The 27,527-nt window shown below is 49.9% G+C and overlaps 2 protein-coding genes across 9 annotated transcripts in view; one reads left to right on the top strand and one right to left on the bottom strand.

Moving 5' to 3' along the window:
- Positions 1-286: 286 nt before the first annotated feature.
- On the bottom strand, positions 287-22,043 carry ANKRD16 (ankyrin repeat domain 16). Of its 5 annotated transcripts, none has more exons than XR_012777414.1 (12): positions 21,894-22,042; positions 19,724-20,071; positions 16,383-16,603; positions 12,421-12,463; positions 11,235-11,343; positions 9,375-9,536; positions 6,090-6,168; positions 4,039-4,240; positions 3,277-3,791; positions 1,838-1,961; positions 1,457-1,723; positions 287-1,168 (listed from the first exon to the last, which is right to left on the bottom strand). XR_012777414.1 is itself a non-coding variant. In XM_075513555.1 (9 exons), exons 2-8 carry the CDS (start codon positions 20,059-20,061, stop codon positions 4,080-4,082), a joined length of 1,113 nt encoding a protein of 370 aa, XP_075369670.1. In that variant the 5' UTR covers positions 20,062-20,071; positions 21,894-22,042; the 3' UTR covers positions 1,983-3,791; positions 4,039-4,079. The 5 variants fall into 5 exon arrangements, 3 of the variants coding, with proteins under 3 accessions (XP_075369670.1, XP_075369748.1, XP_075369928.1); XR_012777417.1 differs by having other exon boundaries at positions 1,457-1,720; XM_075513555.1 differs by lacking the exons at positions 287-1,168; positions 1,457-1,723; positions 1,838-1,961 and having other exon boundaries at positions 1,983-3,791.
- Positions 22,044-22,125: 82 nt separating this feature from the next.
- FBH1 (F-box DNA helicase 1) overlaps positions 22,126-27,527 on the top strand; it is a 30,642-nt gene continuing 25,240 nt past the window's right edge. The window contains exons 1-4 of one of the 4 annotated variants that reach the window (XM_075513438.1): positions 22,126-22,178; positions 22,795-22,957; positions 24,467-24,631; positions 26,691-27,262. In XM_075513438.1, coding sequence (XP_075369553.1) covers positions 22,948-22,957; positions 24,467-24,631; positions 26,691-27,262 — 747 coding nt within the window. In that variant the 5' untranslated portion in view covers positions 22,126-22,178; positions 22,795-22,947. Of the gene's footprint in view, positions 22,179-22,794; positions 22,958-22,979; positions 23,824-24,463; positions 24,632-26,690; positions 27,263-27,527 lie in introns of those variants that run through there. The other 3 variants (XM_075513350.1, XM_075513270.1, XM_075513192.1) reach the window with 3 other exon arrangements.

Here is a 27,527-nt window from a genome sequence, read left to right as displayed (position 1 = left end):
TGCATCCCGTGGAAGAGGAGCGAGCTGGGGAGGGAGCACGTACGCAGCAGCCGCAGCAAAGCTGCTTATGCGCCTCGGGCCCGGCTGGGGTGCAGCCCACAGCTGCCGACGTGGCTTAGACACCTGCAAGGCTTAAGAAATCTTAATTTGATCATACGGCTGCGTCCCCCGAATCTACCAGGACACACAAGGCGGAAGGCAGCGTGCTGGAGCTGACAGAGAACCCGGTGAAGCTCCATCACGCAGCCAAAACCCAGCCGTGGTGGCTCGGAGGGGGAGCAGAATATCTCCTTTTAAATGACTTTAATATTTGGAGGAGCAAAGCCTGGAGGGACGAACGCAGCTGCACAGCCCCGACAGGATCAGACCTGCCAGCCCCAAGGTGCCACGGGTGAACGCTGCTCATCGACAGACCGTACATTCCCTGCTCCATAGGGACACGGCTGGGCTCTGCATCTTGCACCAAGATCGTTCACACTCAGGTAAGAAAAAAAAAAAAGAAAAAAAAAAATCTGTTTACAGGGTGTTGGTGAAGGCTCAGTGGCGTGGAGCGCTCAGTGGGAGAGCGCACAAGGAGTAAGCAATGCCGGCAGCGAGGCAGTGACATTATCTGTCCAGGAACTGGGGCAAACCTCCTTCTGCACCAGGCAACTGCACAGAAACACCCGTGAGCATGTGGCAGCATTGGGCCCTTCAGGGATGCCTGTTTCTGTGTCCAAGTGGGAGGCGCAGGTTTTCTACCTCCTCTCTAACATCCGTGAGCATCGGACAACCATCGATCTGCATTAGCCACCATCACAAATCCCCATCAGACAAGTCAGCGACACACAAGCAGCTTGGGAGGGGACAGATGACCTTGTTGGCAGCTGCAGGTTGGCTTGGAGGACTCGAGCGATGTCTATATGGAGGCACCTGCAGTAGAAGTGTTGAGACTGGCCTAGATAGACAATGAGCAGGAAGGTCGGGCTGTGGAAGCAGCAGAAGGCAGGAGAAGAGACAGCAAAACAGTTGGTAGCGATGCACCATGGTCAGCATGTCCTCAAGCTCTTGGCTTATGACTACCAGCAGCTAGCTGGGACACCACAGTTGAGAGACAACAGCCAGAGTGTGAATCCTTGTAACTCACGGAGAAAGGGGACAGGATGGGGTGAAAAATCGCTGACAGCTCCTAAGAGGGACAAAAGGGCACATCCAAAACCAATACATGGTCAGCAACCTAAGAAAAGCCCATGAGATGTGATAAGGATGCAATAGCTGCAGTCCCTCATCCTCAGTGTCATCGCAAGGAAACCGGGCATGAGTCTTGGTGCTTGCGAGTTTGGGGGGGGTGTGATGGTGCGACCGCCAGAGCAAAATCAATTTTAAAACAAAATGCCTTCCTTTCCTGTAAGGTCTCCCAGTGAACTCTGACAGCATTGTAACATTATTTCCTACCTATCCAGATGCTTCTACTTACCCTGACCGTATCGCAGCTGCATCCCACAAGACAAAGGCGCTAGGTCTTCTCCTCCACAGCTGCAAGGCCAGGAGTGTTTGCAGGGTCCCCAGCAAGCGCCGGTGCCGAGGGTGGAAGAGGTGGTGTAACAGGACGGTGCCGAAACCGTGCACCGGCTGCCGGGCTCTGCTCCAAGCTGCCTTCAGCGCTGCGTGGCACAGAGCCCGGCTCCCAGGCTTCTTCCCCGGGGACCAGGCGCCTGCACCGTCTCTCCACGTGAGACGTCTGCTGGGAACGCGACAGGGGGTTCGCGCACATTCAGTCTAGCGCTGCCGAGCTCTTCTCAGCATTTTGCAGCACACTCCCGTGGACACAAAGGTGTCCTGACCCCTTGGCTCCTACCTTGCAGGAAGTAAGCGACAGCAAAAACAACAAGAAAGACAACAAGGGCTCTTCCCCGGGCTAATTTTGCAGACATAAAGCTGAATCCACGTTCCTTTTCTAACATCCTTTTGTACCTGATCATCTGTGATGACAAGAGCCAGTTTGTTACTGTACATCTTTTTATTGCCTGAGGGGCAGATTTAAAAAGAAGAGTAAATAAAAGACTGTGCTGGACATGTGCCATTACGTCTCGCTTTCGGACAGGAGCGCCGTGCCTGAGCTCCCCGTCCCAGGCGGACAAGCCCTCCGCTACTGTCCAGAAGCCTTCAGAAATCACAAAGCACCTTCAAAATAACACAAAGTGCCTTTTGTGTTTTCAAGGTGTTTGCCGCAGCCAGGAAAAGTAGAGACAGACATTTGAAAACATTCTCACTTGTTTTCTCATAAAAGCTTAGACTCACAAGCAATCTGAGCTCGTTAGTAGCAATATTAGGAGGAAACAGCTATTTCATGGTTTGCTAAAATCATGAAAAGTGGGAATGAAGTGGGCCCTTGCATTTACCAGGCTGCAGTATTTCTGTATGGAGGCCAGGGCCAGATTTACAGAAGCATTCAGGATCTTCAGAGGAATAAAGCCACTTCGTCGCCTGCCCAGAGGCTGATACAGCTCCCATCACCCTGCACCGTTAGCACCTTCCAACATTAATTTGTTTTTCCTCCCTGGTGGAGAAGAATCTAGTTCACAGATGGAGAAACAAGACAGGGGAAGAGTAGCAAAAAACAGGTCTTTGCAGGCATGTTTGGAAGAGTTTTAAGATGCTATCGAGCCCTGCTTCTCCTCTTCCTGCAAGCTATCAGTCCCCTCTCCTAGCCCTTCAAATGATTTTTTGTGAGCACACCGCCTCTCCTCCTGCAACATGAGCCGGTTTAGACGCTTAACTCAAGAAGAGAGTGGCACTGTTGTCACTCTGGCTTAGGATTGTCATGGCAAATTCTGCTCCAGGGACCACGGGCTGGGAATTTCTCACTCAAACAGAGCCCAGCATCATCTTAAACCCACCCGGGAGCACGTGGGTCACGCATCAAACCATGACGTGAGCACCACAGCTTGGGCAGAGCAAAACCTGGCTCGCTCGCTCAGTTATAGGCCTGTCTGATTTTTAGCATCTGCTATTGCCAAAACCACAGAATCCTGTTGTTTTTTACATCTTGACATTACGTACAGACAGGGGCGTGCCAGGTTTCTAATGCAAAACCAAATTTATAATTCCAGATGCATACAAATAAACCTACAGCTAGAGTAGCTCTTACCTTTATGTGTATTCCAGGCTGTTGGAGACTTAGTGGCTACATTAAATATTAAGCCATTTCCCTATACACTTCAAACAGCAGATTTTTTTTTTTAAGTTTATCAGTGGTGAGAAGTGCCAAGCAAGACTCTCTGGAATAATAAATACCTCTTTTTTAGTCTGATCCAAAGACCCTTGATGTCATTGCAAGGTGGAGGTCTTACTATTGATTTCAGCAGGCTTTGGGATCAGGCTTGGGCCACAAAAAGGATGCAAGAGGTTGATGCAGCTTGAAGACTCCCTGCACTTGTCCTCTGCAGTGCAAACCCGATGAAGGAAGAGTCGCCAAGGGTTCACTTACACTGCACCGCACTCGGCCTCTCTCAGGGGCTATCGAAAGAGGTGGCCACTTAAAGCAACTGAAGAGATTAGTGGAGAGCAGGTCCATTAAGGGTTATAAAAATCAACGATCCAGGTGTATCTTCTCCTTGAGGATGTCCACTGAATGGAAACATCCCAGCAAGAGCTAGGCAGGCTCCAGGGGGTTCAAGCCATGCAGGTCCCCAGAGGTCATCTAGCAGTGGCCCATGAGGCACCTTTCTTGGACGGTTATACTTCAGGGAGCTGCGGCCTCAGCTGTTTGGACGTGCTGGGTGCTGCACAAGAAGAGGTGAAGTTCAGCCCTGAAATTTGGAAGTTAAAGAAGAGCAGCCATGAATTTACAAGGATGGGATCAGTACAGGAATGTGACAGCCCAGACCCATTACGTCCATTATCTTTTTGAGATAATCCTATTTAAAATGTTTTCTCCTAAACATATTTCCCAGGTGTCAAGCTTGGTTTCTCTGCTCAATCCTTGGGCAAAAATTCTGTCATTTTAAACAGGTGTTTGCCTAAATCTGAATAGTCGTTAAGTGATAACTAACGTACCACGCTGAAATGAAACAGGCTTCTCTTTTTCCCATTTCGTCTCACGTGCTGACATTCGTTTCCTGGAAAACCTGGATGACATCTGGCTTCCTTGCGAGCTGCCGTGCCAGTGTGCCCGTGCCATCCGGGGTGTCCTGCAGCCCGGCACGGAGCAGGATCCGTGCGGTGGCCGCCTGCTGCCCTGCGCACGCTGCATGCAGGGCTGTGGGGGAAACAAGATGTTGAGACAGGAGCTGAGATCGCCTGGTGATTTCGGCCTCAGCCCGCTTCAGATGCAAACATCAGATTCCCAGGGAAGGAAACCGAGTCAGCAGAGGGAACACATTGAGGGTGAAAGATGACTTTTCCCAGTTGCAACACCCAGCCAAGCAGCTGTGTGATGGTGCAGCAGGGCTCAACTGCCGCGGCCGTGCATATCTACAGCAGCAATGGGATGACTAAACCTGCCCAAGCCGGGGACACGTCCTCTTCCACACCCAGCCATGCTGGTAGAAGAATGATCAACCCAGCTTACCCCAGCTATTACCCCTGTCTTTCCCTCACAGGTCACTAGTTCCTCCAATCCATCGAGCAGTACTAACCTGGTTTGTACCAAAGCTAACCAGGTTTGCAAACATATTGGGAGTATTGAAGCCAACTTGGTTCATTTTGACTGAGTCATGGGCAGAGGGTGCCCACAGCAGGAGGGGGAGGCTGTGGGACAGAGCAGGCAGAGCAGAAGGCCTCCGGGCTTCTTATTGCTCTGTATTTGGGGTGGATTTAACAGCGACGTGCAAGAGAGGGGCCTGAAACTACTATGGATGTGACCAGAGTCCTTTATGGGCTGGGGCTCCCTGCCAGCTCACTCCAGGGTCAGGGAGTAAATCAGAAAGGTTTCCATGCACTGCGTGCAGCAAAGAGCATCCCACGGGAGGAGGCTGAAATACCCCAGCCCCAGCCCCAGCTCATCCCGCAGACCCCTCCGACAGCCAGCATGCTGATCCAGCGTGGCTCCAGCACAGTTAGGCAGTCCTGTTACACTTGGCTTGTGCAGCAGGGTGAGCCAGCCTTCTTCCCCTGGCTGAATCCTGCACAGGGGTGAGTATCTTTTACGCTGAGGGTCGTTAGCTCCTGCTGCAGGCTGATGTTGACCATGAGGCATCCTGATCCCCATGGATAATCCATGCAGGACACTTTGCAGGAGCGGAGTCTGGGTGAGAAGCTGCCCAGGACGCGGTGACACTAACACAGCAAAGGCGGCAGGGAACAGGGCAGCCGACGGGCGCGAGGAGCCACCACAAACGTCCCAGGGTTGGACGAGTTCAGCAGAACTCTTATTTACTCACTGAGGGGGTGGAGGGAGAGATCGAGAGATACAAGACTGTTCACACTCACTGCTGAAGCGTGTTATTAAGCAAACCTGAAGACTGGGTAAGTTGCCAATTTTGGCAATGGCTGAAACCATTTATATATACTTCATTTGAGAGAGAGATACTGATGCAAGAGATGCCTCATACTCTCACGCTGGGAATGCCAACTCACTGGCATTACTATAGCAACTATATTTACGTTCAAGATCTCTGTTATTTGCTCATAAGCCATTCCTAGGCAGTTTGCTAAGGAATTGAGGTTTAAGAGCTTGTGTAATCGTTGTATTTGTCTGCCCACCCGTCATTTGTTTTGAATTGGCTAATTTCAACCAAATTTGATGGCGAGGCAGTGGTATCAAAGATACTAAGCTCCCAAAAGTTTTATGCAAAATAAGGAGCTGGGTAAAAAGAAACACCAATTAGCATCTCTGTTCTTCCCTCAGGGGAAAGGCCCCAGTGCAGGCTCAGCCACACCATTAGACATCAGAAAGTCCGGCAGGAAGAGAGCCAGTGAATGAAAGCTACAAAAAACCCCCCACACGTCACGCTGCTCCAAGAGCCATTTGCATACGTGCATCTGGCATCTCCTTGCACGCTCTGCTGAGCAGATGCAGCACGGGCTGCTTTGGAGGCTGGGCTCCTGTTACTAAAGCACACTCTCGCTGTCATACAGAGGGTGAACAAATAGCTCAGCAGCCTTACCGGAACGGCTCTTCCCATCCTTTGCATGGACATCAGCGCCAAGGGACAGCAGCGTCTGGATGGTGTGCGCGTGTCCTTCCTGTAGTGGTGAGCACAAGCATGTGGATTATTTATTGAGAACCAGCTCTGCACAATTTCTCACCTTTGCATTTAGCAGAAATAACACAGGCCTGAAAAGAAAGGAGGCTGCAAGCGATCTGTCCCTAACTGCATACAGCACCTGGAAGGGCACAGACACAGATCCACTCTGTCAAGGTCAAATCTGGGGCTACCAGGACTTGCTCCAGGCTCCAGAAGACCTTACAGCAGCTGGAAATCAGGGTCGGCTGCCTGTGGCACCGCAGATCAGATCCATTAGCCAGGGATTGCCCAGGCACAGCAGACACGCTGCCATTACCCTACAGGAATTGGTCACAGAGATGCCACTGGGCACCTTCTCCAGCCCTCCTGCTGGCAGCCTGTGAAAGGAGTCAGAGCTTGGCCTTCAGTCAGAGTGTCTGCATGCCTCGCGTGCCCCTGGCAGCAATTTCAACCCAGAGGCTGAAAAAGCAGCAAGAGGCATCCCAGGAGCATAATTCTCTCTGAGAACATTTAACACAATGTTTTAAAATCAGAAGTGTTCAATTAAGACCAATAGTGCTTAAAATCACGCTGCAGCGGTGTGGTGGTACAGCCAAAGACTGTGAGCGGTGCCTCGGCAAGGCAGGTGTGATAGACACACAACTCAGTCCAGATCCACGCAGGTGGATCTGCTTTTAGACAACTGGAGATCCCATATCATCTTCCTAATCATGGTCCACCTTGCACAGGCAGGACCTTGAGGCGTGAGGAATTTGGACGATTGTCTCCCAGCGCGGCTTTGCCTTCACCAGTGGCTGCAGACTTAATGCACAACCAACCTCTGACTTACAGCTGGGTGACACAACCTAAATATGTTTCTTGATGGCAAATTAGCGCACTAATTTGTCACGCAATCTTGCCTTTACCTCTCCGGTCCTTGCCTCCAATCAAGTAACTCAATTAAATTGCTTTTAACTTCAGCTGGCCACAGAGCTGTAGGATCCCTGACTTACCTTTCATAGCTGGCAGCTGGCTGTTTGTTAAAAGGACTACATGTCAGCAAAAAGCCATGTGCTTTCCCACACTGTAAATCCACTTCAAGTACCATGGGGATCTAGAGTTGCTCTTACTGAGGTATATTTCAGCTCAGAGAGCAGAACCTGTTGCTGATGTGGACTGTTGTACATCTGCCTGCAGTACCCTCAGGCACCAGCATTTCCTAAAGGATTACTCCAGTATTTGTAATGCCCTGTGAGAAGACGCAGAACACCACGCTTACACACTGTCACAACCCACAGTGTCCTCTATCTTTCCTCTGCTGGTAGACAATTTTAAACGCTGCAGGGGAAAATGCAATACAGCCCCCACACCCCTCCTCTCTGCACAAGCTTCTCCATAAAGAAATCCTCTCTCCCAAAATAACATGCCTGATTTTGTAATTACTTCTTCAATGCAATGAATTAGTCTTTGTCGTGCAGTATGAGAATGGAAGGCCCTTATTTTTATCCCCACCACCCACTCTTTTCCCCCCTTATCGTACAACTCGGTAGCATCTTCCCCCCTGCTCAAGGCTCCCATTTCCCTGCTGTGTGCACACCCCCTCTCAGTGGCAAAGACAGCAAGCCAGGAACTGCTTTAGCTGCCACAGCCTTGGCAGCAAAGGGAGTTGAAAGCATAATTTGATTTTCATGTATTTATAAATGCAAAGTAATAAGAAAAGAAATAAAAAAACCCCACCAGCCAAACAAATGATGCTGTAAATATAAAGTGACACCGAGCCTCGGGAAGGAAGAGAAACCCATCAAATCTCTCCCCAATCAGCCGCTCGCCAAGACAGAGCTGGGATCTTCTCCAAGGCACATTATATTCCCAAATAGCCTTGCTGTTAAACGTACCCTTGGCAACCAAAAGGGCTTTCAACATGGTTTCTCAGAGCATGAGGAAGGGAAGCTGGGAAAAAGGCCTCCTTTGTGGGAGCCAGCAAATGCCACGGCTGGGTCCTGCTGGAAGAGAATACTGTTGCCAGCACTCCCAGTAAGTGTCGTTGATGCTTTTGTAGGAGCGGGGCGCTGGGACGCTGCTTCGTTCCCACTACAAGTCTAGACCGGGCTCCGAGTGCTGCATGTTAAAGCTCATGAGGTTTAACATGCAGGGATCCGAGCAGGGACCTTCCCTTGCTGCCAGCTGCCAGCATGCTGCACACTGTGATGTGACAGCACCAAGCAGAAGGGAGGCAGCAGGGTCCCAGGAGGGATCCTGGTCAGTGGTGAGAGGCTTTTGGGATCTGCTCTGTGCTCCCAGGGAGCGTTGCAGGACCCACAGCCCACCAGGCCCCACTTCCTGCACAGGCGTGAGATGTGAGGAGGAGAAAGCTCAAACAACTCTCACTGCCTGGAATTCAAAACAGCTCCTGTGCGAAGGACACGGATAAGTATCCGGGAGCTCCCTCCACCTTTCCACCTCTCCTTTCTCACGTCTGGCCATGGGCAGGCCAGAACCCGGCTTACTGGGACAAACAGTTGCTGTTTCACAGCACATCACAGCACATCTTCTGTCCAGCAAGCTGCTGACATGGAGACTGGCCACTGACCTGCCGTGACCCAAAATTCCAGGGCTGAAGAAAGACAGCAAAAGAAATCTGAGCAACATTTCATCCACATCTCCTCTGCCAAGCAAGTGAGAAGACGCTGGTCAAGAACTGTCACAGCTCATAAACTGTTGGTACCTACAGCTCCCAATAACTAGCAGGGTAGACTCCCTTCAGGTATTGCACTTTGGACCAAAGGCAGTGAACTGGAAGAGTAATGCTCACCAGAGGTGTGGGTCAAGCCCTATCCACAGCATGGCCAACTGGATGTGCGGCAAAGGAGCTGTGCCCTATCACCACCCGCCTCTGCTCCCGCACGACCCCACTCAGCCACATGCCAGGCAGGAGGGTTTACTAAGCCACAGCGCAGTCAGCAGCATGGGCAGGAGAGTGGTGAACAGAGCAACTCAGATACCCACCGCCACTCTGCAGACAGCTGGACACACTTAATGAGGGTCTAAAAACCATTAAACAGGGTATGGGACTGGTGAGGAGCAGACAGACAGTGAGAGAGGATGAGCTAGGAACTTAAATCCTCCATCAGTGGCGCACACCTAAAAGAGCCTGTTTTAGATGCCTGCCTGTAGCACACCAACTGGCAAAGACTTTGTAGGGGAAGCCTCGGAAAAGGAACAAACCTTAGCTGCATAGTGCAGTGCTGTGAGTTGGAGGGCTGTCGCTCTCTCGTTGACATTGACACCCAGCTCAGAGACGAGAAACCGGATGGCTTCATCCTGGGCAGTGACGGCTGCCCGGTGCAGAGGCTGAGCGCCTAGCGCGTCCAAGGCTGTAGGACAGGCCTAGAACGGGGGAGGAGGGAAAGGAAAAGCAATGAACAGCCTGGCCAAACCTTCAAGGACAATCATCAGCCCAAGCAGAATCATGTCTGCCTGCCACGGCCATAGTGATGGCAATGAACACATGGGATGTCACCAGCAGGACCGGTGCAGTTGGTAGCACCATGATGTGCAGACCAGAGCCAGCTCTCTGCTGAGCTTGTTAAGTGATAAGCAAAACTAGTGCCAAAAAAGAAGAACCAAGCCCCCTCTCTCTTCAGTTGGAATATATATGATGGGTTTCAACTCCTTAAAGCATCAAGAAACAACCCATGTCCAACCTTTGTGCTGGTGGAGAAGAACTTGGACACAGGTAGAGGGAGGGAGATGGGTGGATGACCTCATTAAATCTCTTCTGTGAGTCTCTGAACATGAACAGCAAAGACGTAAAATTAAGAAGGGTAACAGAAGTAATACACAGTGCACTCATCTTAAAGGATATAATCCAGCCTCTTGAAGTCTAGTGGGCCTGATTTTTTGTTTTATAAAACCTAGAAGGTAGCAACACTGCCATTAGCATTTCCAGTGCTGCTTCATGGCAGTAAGCCAGGGCACTACGGCAAGAAAATTAAATCAACTATTCCATCTTCATTGCCTGAAACACGAGACTAAAAATGTAAGCAAACTTCACAAATGTTTTATTCTGTAAGGGCCAGATGAGTGAAGACAAGCACATGAACATCTCCTGAAGTCAACAAGTATCTACGCACTCGAACACAACCTGGGCATCAAACCATCTCTGCTGGGTGAGGCTACATGTTAGGCCTGAGTAAGTCCAAAGCCTGTGATCTTGAAAAGTGTGGTACCACTTTCCCATGGTACCACTTTCCCTGGCCCACTCCGTGCCATGCTGGGGGCTCAGCTGGCCAATTCAACCTGCCAGCATGGCACACACAGATTCATTGGTTTTGCCATGCTAGCTTTCTGCCAGGCCAGTGTGGTGCACCGGTTCGGCACGGTGTCCAATGAACAGCAGAGCTGGTGCAGGGGAGAGGCAAAGTGAAGGCAAAGTAGGTGAGAAAGGAGGCACAACGCCACCTCCGTGAGAAGCAGCCATTAGGGGGGCTCCAACCATCTCACATCAGTTCAGCAGTCAATAAATAATGCAGCGGTCTGGTTCCTGCTATGCACAATTGGCTCTGACGACATCCCTGTTACGCCTTGTATGTTGGAGGAAATCAGAGATTACTGGGACACAACACGAGAGCAGCAGCTGCCACGAGAGAAGCTGGCCAGACATGAGCTGCTGCCAGCGCAGCCAGACGCCTCCGTGTTACCCACCCTCAGCGCTGCCACGAGAGCCTCCACGCTGAGCCCTGGCACTTCCGAGTGCTGGTCTTGGCTTTGACGCAGCTGCCCCTGCAGTGCTGGGCAAGTCCTGTCCCCTCCTGTCACTGCCTTATCTCTCCATCCCCCTTCACCAGCTACAGGGACATATCCCTGCCCCAGGGTGAGATCTTCACCATAAGCTGAGTCCTGGTGGCCATACTCGGCAAAAATCTTGCTCATCTCCAGGGGGAATTTGCCTTCTTTCGCAATTCCCTTCTTTACAATTTGGGAATTTGCTTCTTTACAATATGGTTATGGTGAACACATGGATTGCCTGTCCTGGCAGTTCTAGGTCAGGTCCTGGAGGAGGGAGGTGAGGTTTTTGGCACCTACCTGGTGTTTTTCTAGGAGCAGGCGGGCAATGTTGACATGCCCGTTCTGGACAGCATCCATAAAGGGAGTGACTCCACATTTGTCTCTGCTGTCAGGTTTGTAGTGGCACCTGGGAGAGAAGACAAAAGCCAGGACAGAACTGTTAGGCAGCTCTAAAATCCTTCCCGCACCAGTTGCTTTGCATTGGTGGGGCAGGAGACCATCAGCGGATAGGATCAGAAACGGCAGATATAAAGCCTGCCCATAGACCATGCATAAACCTGTCTTGGTGCTTTATGGCCTGGGGTACGGTCTGCTGGGGTTTGTTGGGTCAGAGATCTGGTACTCAGCCAGTGCAGCTTGCTCGGGCTGCACGAAAGCCAGGGCTCTATAGATCATTTATATTTCCCTTGCCCCCCGAACAGAGGATCTCTAGAAGGGGTAAGGTGTGCACTGGCAGAGGGGAAAACCATATCCTCATGTAACACCACTACATACAAAATCAAAGCCCACAGGTCTCACTCAGGTTAAAGCTCCATTGAAATGGGAGAAGACTGAATTAAAATTGAAAGCCTGGCTGGAATCACAGGGCTATGTTTATGCTGGGCCAAGCGCGGACAGGAATTAACAAGGCTGGGACGAGTCGGCTAACAGGAGCTGCAGCTAGCAGTGGCTGCGATGCCTGGGGAAAGCTGCTCTAGCTCTGGCAGCAGGCAGTGCTGGTTAGGAAGGTAACAGGGTCAGGATGACTGGTCACGGGCTGATTTAAAGCCACTTCACAGCAGTCTCCTGGGAGCCAGAGCCTGAAAATAAAGCCTGGAGGCTGAGTCCAGCCTGGAGGAGCTGCACCCAGAACCAAGCTGCCAGAAAACTGTTTTTGTTGTTATCGTATGGCCTCAGAGGCAACGGGAATGAATCAGCACAGAAAAAGAGCCGAGTTATATAATCAGGGTTTATGTCATAGTGAAGTCAGAGCCCATCGGAGCCCATCCAGCGAGCGTCCTTGTCTCAAAGGCCCCTAACTGGCTGTGAAAAACCCGGAGGAAATGGAGACGGCCTCGGGATCGCATGCAGAGCAGCTGTGCAATCGGGCTTCCCGAACGGCATAAACGCCCTTTGTGTCCAGGCGGCTGGATCGAGCCTGGCGGTGGATGGAGGTGGGGGAGAGCGGGGAGGCAGAGGCAGTGCTGGGAGGAAGCCTGCTTACCGCTCCAGGAGCAGCTCCACAACGTCAAAACAGCCATGCATTGCTGCAAGAGAGACAGAGAGAGAGAGAAGCGCAGGGTTAATTTATGTTTTCATCCCACTGTCTGCCTACGGTGAAACATAATCAGGTTTCTGACCCTTTTGGCTTACTCATGATGCGGGAAGGGGTTCCCAGAGGCTTTAAATTCAAAGATTTTTGGGGTTTTTTTGGTAATTAAAACATTGTCTCCAGATCTCAAGCCTTCCCTTCCCCTGATCCTGTAGGAAATCACCAGATAAAACAGGGAAAAGGCATGCATATAGGCACCATTTGCTTCTACCTGCAGACTGCATGCATGAGACCGTATGTACGATTAAGCTGACACAAAGATCTTTTCTTGCAAGTATTTGTTAGTCCCCAAAGTGAAATCTGTGAGAAGCAAAATGAACACAAAGCAGGGAGCTGGTGAATAGCTGGATGGCATTTCCACCCCTCCTCAGCCACTCAGACTACCCATCTCATCATCCTAATGAAGCATCCTCACCCAGACAGCATCTCAGAGGAAAAACAACAGTGGGGGAGGATTTGAACATCATGCACTGAAATAATTCTCCTTTTTTTTTTTTTTTTTTAAACACATCATATTACAGCAATGTAAGGACAGCCTTGATCTGGCTTTTTTTCTGCAGGCCATTTTGCAAAACAAATGAAATACATTAAAGAAAAAAAAAATATCAAACCAAGCCCGGAGCTGCTACATCAGGCTATTTACTCTGTGTGATGGAAGAAGGGCCCCTGGCAAATGTGTGTTACCAGCAATAACCTTCAGACACAGCTGCACGATAGATGCTCTTTGAAAGCCCAAGGAGGGGTTCCCATCCTCCCAGATCTTGGCCGTTTGCTCCTGCTCCCTGCCCATTGATCACCCCTTCACCTGAGCTGATGTATATACAGGCAGAGCCACACTGTGAAAATGGATTTTCAAAATGGAGGCTTTAAAAAACCCAAGCCATGTGAAGAAAAAACACCCCAAGCAACACGATTACATCCTTTAACAGCAACAGAGACACAAGAAAGCTGCAGCGCTCAGATCCACTGTTGCACTCCACTTCCTCTAATTACATCTCCCCCGCTCTCTTGCCTCGGGCTACGGATATACGAAGCAGCAAAGCTTAAGGAATCAACCCGAAAAAAAATTGCACAGGGGAGAAAATTACCCATCATCTATCCAAGGATAACTATGCCAGGAAGCCAGCTGGACTGGTCACGGGTTAATGTGCTCATATCCACACCCTTGGGATGCAAACTCATTGAGACTGCAGTTCGTCTTGACATGATTTCCCCTGGCAGCTCCAGCATCGTCTCCAGCCCCTCGCCCATGCCCCTGCCTCACGAGCTTTGTCTGTGTAACTGGGCTATGCGGCGGTGTGCGTGGGGATGCTGGCACCAGCACCCACCGAGCAGCAGCCCCCAGCATCGTCCTGGGTTAAAATTATGCTGGAGACAAAGGTAGTTTAAGCAGCTCCAGCCCTTCCCACTGCCTAGTCGCTCCTGCACTGGCTGCTGCTCCACCAATGTGTGGTCCAGGGTCTAACTCACATCAGTAAAATGACCAGAAATCAACCCAAATCATGGGTTGATGGCTTTGCCACAGTGAAAGTCAAACATAGGAGGCAACACAGAGGTGGAGACACCTCTATGAGGCAGTGAGAACTGGGCGCTGGATCCCACCATTGCTGTCTGTACCCCCATAGCCCAAGCGCTACGAGGCAGGGAGAAGACTTTAAGCTCAAGGCCAAAAGCACCCCTTTTCCTCAGGACAGTCCTCACCCTGCTCCTGACCCTGTCCCCAGATCCTCAACCCCCAGATTCCAACCCAACATCCACCTCTCTGCAGGGAGAGGGCTGAGAGGGGGCTGCAAGCCCAGCCTGCCAGCCCAGACACAGGAACACAAGACCTGGGATTGAGCAGGGGCAGGAGAACACGCAAATAAACAAGGATTAGCCATTTCTCATTCAAGCAACCTGCTCCTCGCTGCCCAGCCTGAAACATCAAACAACTCATCAGCTATTTTTCATTCCCAGGTCAAGCACAAGGACTAAGGCGAAGCTAATGCCCCTGGGCTGGGACTGTCACTGCTGATGAGCACAGTGCAGTGGACGGGTGACTTACTGAGGGCCGGAGAAGTAATGGGAACGACAGCCAAGGAGCAAGATACCCAACTGATTAATTACAGCACAGCAGGGGTCTCCTCACGATACCTCGGGTCTTTCCGGAGAGACAATCCCTATTAAATTCTTTGGGAAATGAGTTTAGGTAGCCACAGCTTTGAGCGGTGGCTCCCCACGCTCATCTCTCCTGCGGAGATGCTGCCGAGCCCTGGGATGCACAGCCTAACTCCCACTCAGGCATGGGACATGTTTCAGATTCAGGTCAGCCACCACCCTCCAGCCCCACGCCTGCCGCACAACATCACCCCGACTCAGTGTCACACACCTCTCCCTTCACTCACTCGCTCCCTTCATCATCCACTCCCACTGCATCTCTGGAGGGCAGAGTTAAGGGGATTTAAGCTCTGCGGAGACACATGCTTTATCTGTACTGCCTAGCTTGCATGGGTCTGTGGGTAACCAGACCTGATACCCTGTAAGGGGCAATGAGACACAGCGGCACAAACTTAATTCTGCATTAACAGATTTTGGGGCTATTCAACTTATTAAGACTCGGAGAACTTAACTGAGGCATACCTTGTGCATCGTTCTTAAATTAAGATGAATCACTCCATCTCAAGGATGAGACAGTCAGAAAACCAGAAACCAAATGCAGACTGCCTCTGGGTCACCATTCAGCTAACTGTGCCCTTCTGCTCCCCACCATGCCTGATGACATCCGTGGTTCTTCAAACCAGTTCACTCCCTTTATATCTCCCTTTAAACCAATGAAAGGGGCAGAGAAGGGGAATTGGACATGGTGGGCTCCAAACCTAACAACAGCCCCTACGTATCCCCAGCAGAGACTATCCTTTTCCTTTGCAGAAAGGCACTCTGGATTTCTCACCACTCAATGCTACCTTCTTAAGAGCAGCATGAGAATAACAAAACTTCTAATGTTTCTTCTGGAGATTATGCCTAGAGACCCTACAGATCTTCAGATTTGCCATAATGACTTAACCTGCTAAGCATTCGGACAAAAATGGATCATTTCAAGAGATGTCACCTACAAAAACTGACGACGAGACTATAAACCAAACTGGTAAAAGTGTCCATCAACAGGCAGATCCCAAAGGTGCCTCTCAGCAGCTCTGCTGCTTTTAGGACTTTTAAAATGCCAGAATATGCTTGGAGCCTTGCAGATTTTCCAAGTGCAATTCGCAGCTTTATAGGCCAGCAAGAAAAAGCGTATTGCAACGTGTTCTGAGCCGTGGGAGCTTGGACATATGTGTCACAGGGAGGCAGAGATGGAGACGAACACCCTGGTCCAAGGAGGCCAAAGGCAGTGGGTGATCGCGAGTGCTCCTGGGATGGATCCACCACTCCCAAGAGAACATAACTGTTATGCACCACAAAAACATGCTTTGAGCACAGGCAAAATTCAAGTGCAATGGGAAATGAAGACCCTGCAACCTCACAAGCTCAGTCTTTGGCACATCATTAAGAAATATTAAGCCTAATTCTTGCTGTTTATTTATCTGAAAGCAACTAAAACGAATGTCTGTCCTGAGGTGAAACCATGCAAAGATGCAGCAGAGCACTGTTAGCAGACTGAAGTTCAGAGAGGTGAGCACCCACCACTAGCCTCTTTTAATTTAATTTCAATAACTTAATATTTAACCGTTTCCCTGTGATTTTGTGTCAACATAGGTCACACTTTGCTTCTCCAAACTAAAAGGGGCTGTTGTTTCAGTTCACGTTCTGTTCTCCGCTGCCACCACAGCCCACTCTTCTCTTCCAACCCGTTTAGTGGCAACAGGACCCTCTTTTACCTGCTGTGTGCAAAGGCGTTCTCTTTATCGTGCTCTCTGTGTCCCAGCTGCCAGGGGATACGTCCAGCAGGTACCGGAGGACCTGGGGATGGCCCTCCCGGCTCGCAATGTGGAAGCAATTCCAGCCATCCTTGTTCTTCAGCAGCGGGTTGGCTCCATGCTCCACAAGAGCTTTGATCACCTCCAGGTTTTGCCTGGTGCAAGCCATCATTAGGGGAGTCCTAAAAGAAAGACGAGGCAAACATAATAACCAGAAAGACAGTGCCGTACGAGCCTGACGGCTTTTGTTCTAACGTCTGAGCTTGAAGCATGATTTAAAGCTGTCTGTAGCATCAACCGGCCTGTCTAATAAAACACAGTAGCTCAGTGCCAGCTGTGGTGAGCTAGCCAGAGGGAAAACTGATGGGCTAAAGCCACTCTGAGGTAGTAGGAAACTTTGCTGGCTAAAGGCAAAGACCTTCTCCAAGCCCGAGGCTAAATGTATTGTCTCACCTACATCAGATGCTTTGACTGAGGCTCACCACACACTGCATATGGACCCGTGAGATTTTACAGCATTGCTTTTTCATGCAGGTAATACGAGGTCTGGACTTTTGGGGACTCTCGAGACAGAGCTGTTAACATCAGTGTTTCTTACCCCAGCCAGTCACCCAGACAGGCAGCTGCGGCTGCAGGCAGCAAACCACAGACAGCTACGCATCTCCTGGCAGTAGGGCATGAGTGTACCAGCAAATGCCACTCTGGAACATTTCTGAGGCAGAGCAGCTGGCCTGAGAGTGAAGCTTTTCACAGTTTTGTCCTGTTTCACATGTCTGGGAACAACCTTTGATATTTAAAAACATTTTTTACAAGCTCCCCAGGGGAACAGCATCTTCTCCATCCCACAACTTCCAAGCTATGCCTTGCACGGATTGTGTGTGTGCTCCTGAAAAGCCAGTGGGTACATCTGATGAATAAACACGGCACACAGCCCATCTCACCCTGCTTTCAACCCCGTATCCAGCAACAAACACATTTTCACACCCATAACCCACGCGCTGCGGATGAACAACCACCCCAGCTCCTGCTTCGCAGTAGGGCAGATTCACGACTGAGTTTCTCCTCCCTGTTGACCTGTTATCTTCTTCCCATCCTTCCCCACTGAGGACCGGTGTGGTTGCTGGATCTGCAGCCTCCTTCGGAGGATCAAGCTGAGAGCCATCAGGAGGTGAGCGTTAGCTGAGGGTCTACTCGCAAGGCAAAGCATGGGTAACTCGAGGTGGTGAACCCACAGACATCTCCCATGTTTGGCTTTACTTAAGTGACTAATTTCACTGACCTCACCAGCACCAACCCCTGTTTTCCTTAATTACCACATTATATAACAATAACAGTTTAACTGCTGCAAGTGGGAGCTGCATTCTTCATTTTATCTGTTTATAAACTTCACCCAATCATCGAATGCTGAGTGCACACACAGATCGGACAGAAACCTCTGAGCTTTCCCAGAAAAGATGAACACTTCTCCAGCACGGAGAGGGCTTATCTCCTTTTCACCAACCCACATACGTCAGCTGGGAGATTAAAAAAACCCAAACCATTCCTTATTCAGGAAAAGCTGTGGCACAAAAACTTCCCACTGCGTAAGGAACAAGGACTCGTGGGCCTAAACCGCAGGGAGAGAGATTTGGCTTAGACTTCAGGAGAAATGCTCCAGGTGTAGGGACAGATAAGGACAGGAAGAGATTGCTGAGAAGGGAGATAAAATCTCCAGTGATGGAGATTTTTAAGAAGATATTAGACACGCGTCTGCTGGGGACAACGGGGTAGAGCTGAGCCTGGAGCTCCATGTTTCCTGCAGTTCCATTTCTATACAGTGCCTCAGCTCAGCGTATACTTTCAATGCAAATGAGACTTTGTCCGAAGGCTGGGACATGCGCTAGAAGGCACATAGCTCCCCATTTTTAATCTGAGGATGGAAGGGTACTGCAGACCTATCAAAGAAAACCAAGCTCGCACACGTGTTCTCATGCAGCTCATGAGATCTCTGCCTCCCTCTGCTCCCCCTGATGTCAGCACCACGCTGGCACAGCCTCGAATTACGAGGACCGGGATGCTGCCTTTGTATTTGTGTTAGTTCAGCTTCAAACCAACCTCCCCGGGCTTTAATTTGTGGGCTGGGGAGAATCTTTCCTTTCTTTTGCAAGGTGGTACACAGAAATCTCCCTCCTCAAGAGGAGAATTTGACATTAATCAGAGCTGCTGCTTGTCTGTGGATTAGGCTTTATTTTTTATTCTCAATTCTCATTCCCTTATCATCTGCTTACATGTTACCCACGTGGCAGGCAAACAAAAGCCCTGAAGAAGCCAGTTGTTTCTTGGGTTGCTGAGGCTGTTGCTATTATATCAGTAGCAAATCTGACCTGAGAGGCTCCATTTGCTGGGGGGAAAACAGGAGAAAAACTTACTTTTTATCTTCCTATTTCACTTTTTGAGGACCAGGAGACAAAAATGTGTATCGGTATCGCCGATTCCCAACAAACAGGGGAATGGGGAAGAACGAATAGCTGCGGATGAAAGCTTTTAAATTGGATCTGCTAACGAAGCAGTAATTTACCACTTCTACGATAAACAGCAGGAAATCAGTGATAGGGCTGTAATTTAGCCCAGAAAGCCAACCATAGCCTGGGCTGCATCAAAAGAAGCGTGGCCAGCAGGTCGAGGGAGGTGATTCTTGCCCCTCTACTCCGCTCTGGTGAGACCCCACCTGCAGTACTGCCTCCAGCTCCAGGGTCCTCAGCACAGGAAAGACATGGACCTGTTGGAGAGGGTCCAGAGGAGGCCACAAAAATGATCCAAGGGCTGGAACACCTCTGCTACGAGGACAGGCTGAGAGAGTTGGGGTTGTTCAGCCTGGAGAAGAGAAGGCTCCGGAGAGATCTTATTGCGGCCTTTCAGTAATTAAAGGGGGCTTGTAAGAAAGATGGGGAGGGACTTTTTTAGGCGCTGTAGCAATAGGACATAGGGTAATGGTTTTAAACTAAAAGAGGGGAGATTCAGACAAGATATAAGGAAGAAATGTTTTATGATGAGGGTTGCCCAGAGAGGTGGTAGATGCCCCATCCCTGGAAACATTCCAGGTCAGGTTGAACGGGGCTCTGAGCAACCTGATCCAGGTGAAGATGTCCCTGCTCATGGCAGTGGGGTTGGACTAGATGACCTTTAAAGGTCCCTTCCAGCCCAAACCATTCTGTGATTTCATGATTCTAAATGACAGCTCCTGCAGTCGCATTCCCACCCTCTGCATCCAAACCTCTTTCAGATATCGCTCTGACCCGTGGCAAAGCAAGCCAGTGACCTACCAGTCTGCCTTTTTCAAGCAGTCTACACTCGCGCCTCTCTCCAGGAGGAAGCAGACACACTCCCTGTGGCCCATGGAGGCCGCTTCGTGGAGGGGTCTTTTGTAGTCGCTATTGAACACCTCAACATCCATCCCCAGCGCCTCTACCAGGTAGGCAAGGACGTCCTGGTGCCCGTACCGGGCAGCATGGTGCAGAAGCGTGTCCCCTGAGCGCCCGTAGCGCTGGCTCCGCACTGCCGAGCTCAGTGCGTCGTCCGGCCGCAGCTCGTCCCGGAGGAGGTCCAGCCGTCCCTCCTGCACCAGCCGGAGGAGCGGCCTCGGCCTCTCCCCTTCCGCCATGGCTAGACATCTGGAAGAAAGAGGCAAAAATCAGGATTATGTTTTCAAACTGTGTGAATACAGTGGCTGCTCCCTGGGTCAGGATAAACAGAAATTACCTTTTCCCTCAGGAAAAACAGAACCTGGCCTCTCCCTCTGGAAAAACAGAAATTCCCTTTTCCCTCAGCAAATCCACAAACCTGCCTCTCCCTCAGGAGAAATTTCCTTCTCCCTCAGGATAACTAGAAATTTCCTTTTCCCTCCAGAAAACCAGAAACTGGCCTCCCCTTCAGGAAAACCAGAAACTTCCTCTCCCCTTAGGAAATCCAGGAACTGGCCTCTCTCTCAGAAGAAACAAATTTTCTTTTCCCTCAGGAAAAACAGGAACCAGCCTCTCCCTCAGTAAAACTAGAAATTTCCTTTCCCCTTGGGAAAACTGGGAACTGGTCTCTCCCTCCAGAAAACAAGAAATTTCCTTTCCCTTAGGAAAACCAGGATCCGACTTCTCCCTCAGGAAAACCAGAAATTCCCTTTCCGCTCAGGAAAACAAGAAATTACCTTCTTCCCTTGGGAAATCCAGGAACCAGACACTCCCTCTGGAAAACCAGAAATTTTCTTTTCCCTCAGGAATACCAGAAACTGGCCTCTCCTTCAGGAAAGAGAAAATCTCTTTCCCCTCAGGAAAGCCAGAAATTTCCTTTTCCGTTAGGAAAAAAAGAAATTTCTTTTTGCCATAGGAAAAAAAGAAATCAGCCTCTCGCTCTGGAAAACCTGAAATTTCCAAGGGAAATGGAAATTTCCTAAGAAAGTTCCTAAGGGAACTTTTCCCTTAGGAAAACCAGGAAGGGGCCTCTCCCTCAGGAAAACCAGAAATTTCCTTTTCCATCAGGAAAACCAGAAACCCAACCGCCTTTCAAGAAAACCAGAAATTCCCATTTCCTCAGGAAAAACAGAAACCAGGAAAAACAGAAACTCTCCCTCAGCAAATCCAGAACAATTGCCTTTCCCTCAGGAAAAACAGAAATTCTCTGTTCCCTCAGGAAAAATAGACAATTCCTTTTCACTCAGGAAAACCAGAAACCTGCCTCTTCCTCTAGAAAACCAGTTATTTCCTTTTCCCTTCAGGAATTGTCAGAAACCAGCCCCTCCTTCAGGAAAATCAGAACTATCTTTTCCCCTTAGGAAAACCAGAACCTGGCCACTCCCTCAGAAAAAACAGAATTTTCCTTTTCCATCTGGAAAACCAGAACTCGGCCATTCCCTCAGGAAAAACAGAATTTTCCTTTTCCATCTGGAAAACCAGAACTCGGCCATTCCCTCAGGAAAAACAGAATTTTCCTTTTCCATCTGGAAAACCAGAAACCGGTCGCTCCCTCAGGAAAAACAGAAATTCCCTTTTCCCTTCAGGAAACCAGAAATTTCCTTTTCCTCTTAGGAAAACCAGAAACCAGGCACTCTCTCAGGAGATTGACACTTCCCTTTCCCTCAGGAAGACCTGAAATTTCCTTTTTCCTCAGGAAAACCAGAAACCAGCCTCTCCTTCAGGAAGAACGTAGATTTCCTCTTCCCTTAGGAAATACAGAAAATGACCTGTCCTTCAGTAAACCAGAAATTCCCATTTCCCTCTGGAAAATCAGAAACCAGCCTCTCCCTCAAGAAAACCAGTAATTTCCTTTTCCCTCCAGAAAATGGGAAATTTCCTTCTCCCTCAGGAAAACCTGAAAATCCCTTTTCCCTCAGGAATACCAGGAACCGGCCTCTCCCTCAGGCTGGGGACCGGCCACATTTCCCTCCCCTCAGCCCACGTCGTGGCGGGTCCCTGCGCAGGGCATCCACCGGCGGTGAGAACCCACCCGCGCTCTGCTGGGGTTGCGTGACGTCGCGCGTGGCAATACGCGGCGGCGTGATGTCACCCCCGCAGCAGCGGGGGTGCCGGTAAGCAAACTCCGGGAACATTTCTCTCGGCCCCAACAGCCTCAACCCCCCCTCCCCGGGCTCATCCGAACCCGGAAGAGCTGCGCCATTGGGCAGCGCCGGGTCTCCGCGCGTTCTCTGATTGGTCGGCGGGGCGGGGCGGGGCGGGGCCGGAGGAATAGCGCGCGGAGTGTGGAGGCGGGTCCGAGCGCGTCGGGAGCGGAGTGAGCACCGGAGGGGGGGGGCCCTTGGCAACGGGGGGGCCGAGCTGGGGGGCCCTTGGGTGAGAAGGGGGTAGAGAAGGGATCCCCTTTGCATGGGGGGGGGGGTGTTTGGCAGTTGGGGGGAGACCCTTGGCATTGGGGGGGGGCCTGGCAATGCGGGGACACCCTTGACTCCTTGGCAGTGGGGGGGGGCCTTGGCAATGGGGGGGGACACTTGGTAATGGGGGAGGACCCTTGGCAATGGGTGGGCTTTCTGGGATTGGGGAGGGGGGGGCTTGGCATGGCGGGGGGGCCCTTGGCAATGCGGGGGCTTTGGCAATGGGGGGCACAGAGGAGGAGAGCCCTTGGATAGGGAGGCAGCAGGCTGGGAGCAGGGGCTGGCAATGGGGGGGCTCTTCTGGGCCAGTGTGGGGCAGCCCCAGGGGGACCCTGGGCTGCCGGGGGTCTCCCTGGGTGGGCACCATGCTGGGGGACGCAAGGCCAGGGGAAAGGGTTTGGAAACAAAGTGCCGGGGTGGGAGTAGTTTTGATCTTCTCCTCCCAAATATTTCTGGTCCCCAGGGATCTTCCCCCATTCTCTGTGGCTGCTGCTCATGGCTGATCCTTTTGCTTCACAGCTGGAGTGTCTTCTCGTAGCTGATGAGCTCCGTTCCCCCTCACGTTCCTTACATGATCGACGCCATAAACCCTGACGTGCGACTCAACCTTTGCTCAGCACTTTTGTGTCTACTGCTGTTGCCAGTAGAAAATCGGGGGGAAAGAGAGAAAAGATGAATGCAGGTGAAGCCTGAGCGGGTCATCTTCGTGTGTAGGGTTTCTGGACTTGAACCCTGTGCCGTGGTCCTGGCACTTCGGGGGTTTTGCTGTTCTGGGGTGGGGGAGCAGAGGTTTTGCCCCCAATCCTACATCCAGTCTTGCACAAGACCTTTCTGTGTCCAACAGCTCCAAGAATGGGCACAGAGCTGGTACCTCAGCTCTGATGTTTGCCAGGGCCATGTGCTTAAGAGAATTGCAGCACTTTAATGATTCCTGCTGTTTAATCTGAAAAACTTTTCAATTTCAAGTGAGAAATACCATTTTAAAGTAGAATCATCAAATAGAATCATAGAACCATTTAGGTTGGAAAAAACCTTTAAGATCATCGAGTCCAGCCGTAAACCTAACGCTGCCAAGTCCACCACTAAAGCATGTCCCTGAGTACCACGGGACTGTCTTGTATTGCTTTTTTTCTTCTAGTTGCCTCGTTTGCTGTGTTTTGAGGAACATGGGATGTTAGCAAATAGCCTCCCCAGGGAGCTCGGCGGGTGCTTTTAACGCCGCTCTGTTGAGCTGACATGGATGAAAAGGAGGAAGCAGCGTAAAGAAACAGACCCCTGGATCCTGCTGCACGAGATCAGTCGATTACTTTCGTGGCTGCCATAAACATCTTAGAGGAGCTTATCCTCCGCAGCACAGTGTAGTAATAAAGTGAAAGCAATACCACTTTTGCAGTGTTTTGCTGATAATTCTCGATTGAACGGAAGCCCATCCTGTGTCGTAGTTTTGGGTTTTTTTGTGAGCATTTTCTGTAGAAGCAAGTTGCATTGTTTGTACTTTTTCTGCTGGCTGTCCCGCGTATGGAAGAGAGGAGCTCATGCAGATTTCAAGTAAGGTTTTCTTAAAAGAACTCTTCAGATAGTTTTGTGCTGCTTCTTAACTGTCCTTCTCGTGAGGAAGAGCTGTGCTGCGAGTGGGTTGTGTTTCCTCCTCAACGGAGGATCCCAGCTTGGATCTTTTTGCGAGAGGCTCAAGTTTGTGTGTTTGAATGTTGGCTCTGACCTTCCCCAGGCAAATCGCTGTCGTCTCTCGCAGGGGGTTGAGCAGTTCAGCCTCGGCATCCTCCTAATGATACTTTGCACTTACATGAATGCCTGTATCTGCTTCCTCCATGTTACGGTATTGTAGAGAAAGCCGCAAAACTTGCACGGATTCTGATTTTACGTCATTCTCTTTTGTTCCAAAGACTTGTACGATGCAGGGGTGGGGAGCTGGGGTGAAGTCGCTGTTGTAGTGATTGCAGATGTGTCACCTTGACACGATGCATTGCCCTCGTTAGCATCTCGCCAGAGCGTTGTACAAGCTTCTGCTATGATTTATTCAGAGAAACTCCTGCCTGAAACACTGGGACTGTCCTATAAAATTTCTGAAAAGAAACTGTGTACTTATGCCTCTGTTAAAGGCATGGACTGTATATTATTGTTTGCTAACAGTTTGGTTTTGGGGTCTTTTGTTTGCATGTTGGCAAAGCAGTGAAGCGATTCAAAAAAATGCACCTCACGGCCGATGACTGCGAAGCTCTGGCACGGAGCGCAGAAGGTTCATCCTCCCTGACGCAGCCATTGAGTCAAAGACAAAGTAGAGGAGATGTAAACAGGGGCCTCCATCCCACCCACCGGAAAAGGAGACATCAAGGAGGTACACTGATTGCAAAAATACTTTGAAGGCTAAGTGATTTGGGGGAGAAAAATGCTAATATGGGGTGGAACAAAAAGGCGTTGTGTAATCCGTCGTCAAACTTGTGCTGATGGGAGGGTAATGCCAGGCGAGGTGAGTGCAAATGGAAGAAATTGGTCAGTTTTGAGTGGTGCATGGCAAAACTGGGCTTAATCTCTGCCTCTGCAAAGTCAAGTGGCAAGAAAAAGAGCTACCTTTGAATACTTCCCTCTATGGGGGAGAGAGTTTGCCTTCACATGTGTGTTTAGTCTCCCTCACACCAGAAATGCCTCTGTGTCTCTATCGTTGAGCTGTCGGAAACTACCTGGGGAGAACCGGAGCTCTCCCTGAGGAACACTACAGCCTCTGCAGTTGGGCATTATTCATGATGTGGCTCCTGCTTCTAGATGCTCTTTAGGATACTTATTAAATAATAATGAGCTGTCTAGTTATATAGGACTGCAAAAGTGTTGTTGAGCACTTAACAGACATTAATGATCTTCGACTTTCCTGGGAGCGGGAAACATTGTGATACACAACTCATAGACATGGGTCTCAAAAGTGCCAAAGCCTTAGAGGGCTTTTGAGAATTGATAAGACTCTGAGCTAATCTGCACACGACAGGGCTCAAACTGAAGGTGAAAGAGTTGTTTTCAAATAGCTCATGGTGCAGGGTTAAAGGCCCAGCCTCAAAACCTATGTAACAACAAGAGACGCTACACACACGTGTGGGCGAGGAGACAGGTAGAAAGCAAAGAAAAAACATCCTGAGTTATTCCTGAGCTCCTGAGTGGAAGATTAGACTTAGGAGCATTTTGGTGTTTCCCTGGGAGGCTTGGGAATCTCTCTGTACCTTGGTGTGAGCTGACTCACTTCACAGAGAACATCTGCTGGTGAGCCAGGACAAGACACCAGAGTCCTAGACTCTCTGCTCGTAGACGTACTTTTCTTTTCCATTTTCATATCAGCAGTATCTTTGGCTAGCTCACTTTTAAAAATCTAGTAATCTTAGATGCTCCAGCTTTTAGGGTATTGGATTCAGACGGTAGCAGGGGAGCTGTTCTCTTTAAGCAGCAAGTATCTTGCAAATCAGACCTCTTTAAGCTATGCTTTCATGAGCATCTAGAAATAAAATGCATTAAAATCAGCAGTAGCTGCTTGTAATTTTGTTTTTCTCGAGTTGCCTCTTAGCTAAGCATCAGGATATGTTGCAGACTAGGAGCTGGACAGAGTGAATACCATTAGTGCTGGTAAGTTTAGTCTGTGTGCTACATGGACTGTGGCTGTCAGAGAAAGAAGAGGCTGCTGAGAGCAGTCTCTTGCCAAGTTTCGCTTTCTTGTATGGTCTCCAGTGCTTTATGACGTTGCAGACAGGAAATATCTGGCAAGAAGTGGCTGTTTATCATCTTAAAGGCATTGGTCTCTCTTATACTGTGGTAGGAGCAGCCTGCTAGAGGCCTGGTGCTGTGACCTTCTCGTGGCGCAGAGCAATAGTTAAACCCTGAAGCTTTTCTAAGATCTCAGTGTGCTTCTCATTCACCAGGTTAAGGACAATAAATAACTGCTGGGAGCCCAACCTCAGTCTGAGGCACACCACAACAACTCGAGTCTTATATTTTGTTTCCTTCTTGTTTTTCTTTGGCTAGTGGAAATATCTCCCATGAACTTCATTCTGCAGCTGTGTTTCTGTTTAACACACGTCTGTTGCGTTATGTAGCTAAGGATTGTTGATCTGAGAGATTGTTATGCAGACCATATCTTTTTCTCGAAGCTAGTGGAGGTGTCAGATGTACCTTGACAGCGCCCAGATTATGTGGACAGTGCAACGAGATGAATGTTGTTCTGTTGAATTCTGTAGGTTGCCAGAGAATCAATATGAAGCAGGACAGTTCACCTGTAATAAGCTCATACGTCTGTGAGAAACCCTGCGGAAAAAACTACCACCTTACACAACCTCCGGTCTCTTTGTTAGCTCAGTTAGGAGCAGTGCACTTTGCTCTTGTTTCTGTTAACTTCACTCATGCTCTTCCTCTTTCTGCAGGCCAAGGTCAGCAGAAGAACATCACCGATTACTTCAGGATCTCTCAGACACAACAAGTAGGTGCCAGTGGCATGAAGAACAGTAGAATCAAAGAAGAGCTAGAGGATCCCATCTTCACTGACCATGATGATTCCTTCAGCAGCGTCTCCACTGTGATGGAGATCAGTGGTGATTCCTGCTCCTTTCTGGAGGATGAGGACCTTGTACCAGCTCCAAGGGAAAGCTCCAGAAAATGGCCTCTGTCCACTACAGCTGCAGGCGTTCACAAGCCAGAGCACGATTTATGGGGTGAGCCTGAGAAGAAGCCAGTGGTGGTTCATCCAGAACGCAGCCAGATCAAGCAGGAACGCAGCCAGATCAAGCAGGAGCTTGATGATATGGAAATCGAACCAGTCCCTGATGCACACTATGGACTCCTGGGGACTCGGAACTGGGAAGTGCCTCAGGGAAGTATTGAAGAGCTGCCTGTTGAAGTCCTTAGGAACATCTTTGCTTTCCTACCAGTGACTGATCTGTATCAGAACCTGAGCCTGGTGTGTCGCTGCTGGAGGGAGATAGTCAGTGACCCACTGGTAAGGACGGCTGTGATATTGATTTGATCCTGTCCCTTCTCCTACTGCTCCGTTCTTAGTCTTGTGGCTGCATGTGTTGCTGTAGGAGCATCCATGCTGTGTCTGTCTCTCTTTCTTCCTTTAAACCCCTTTATTGTTCCCTAACGCCCACATCCTTATGAGGTCTTTTGTCATTTTTTGGTCTTCAGGACTACAGTGGCATCTTCAGATGCCAACCTGTATCAGAAGATCCATATTGAGGTAACTTCCCTTGATGCATTCTTCC

Source organism: Mycteria americana, chromosome 1 (assembly GCF_035582795.1).
Source record: "Mycteria americana isolate JAX WOST 10 ecotype Jacksonville Zoo and Gardens chromosome 1, USCA_MyAme_1.0, whole genome shotgun sequence".
Classification (NCBI taxonomy): domain Eukaryota; kingdom Metazoa; phylum Chordata; class Aves; order Ciconiiformes; family Ciconiidae; genus Mycteria; species Mycteria americana.
Note: the sequence above shows the minus strand (reverse complement) of the source record. Positions and strands in the feature narration are given on the sequence as shown.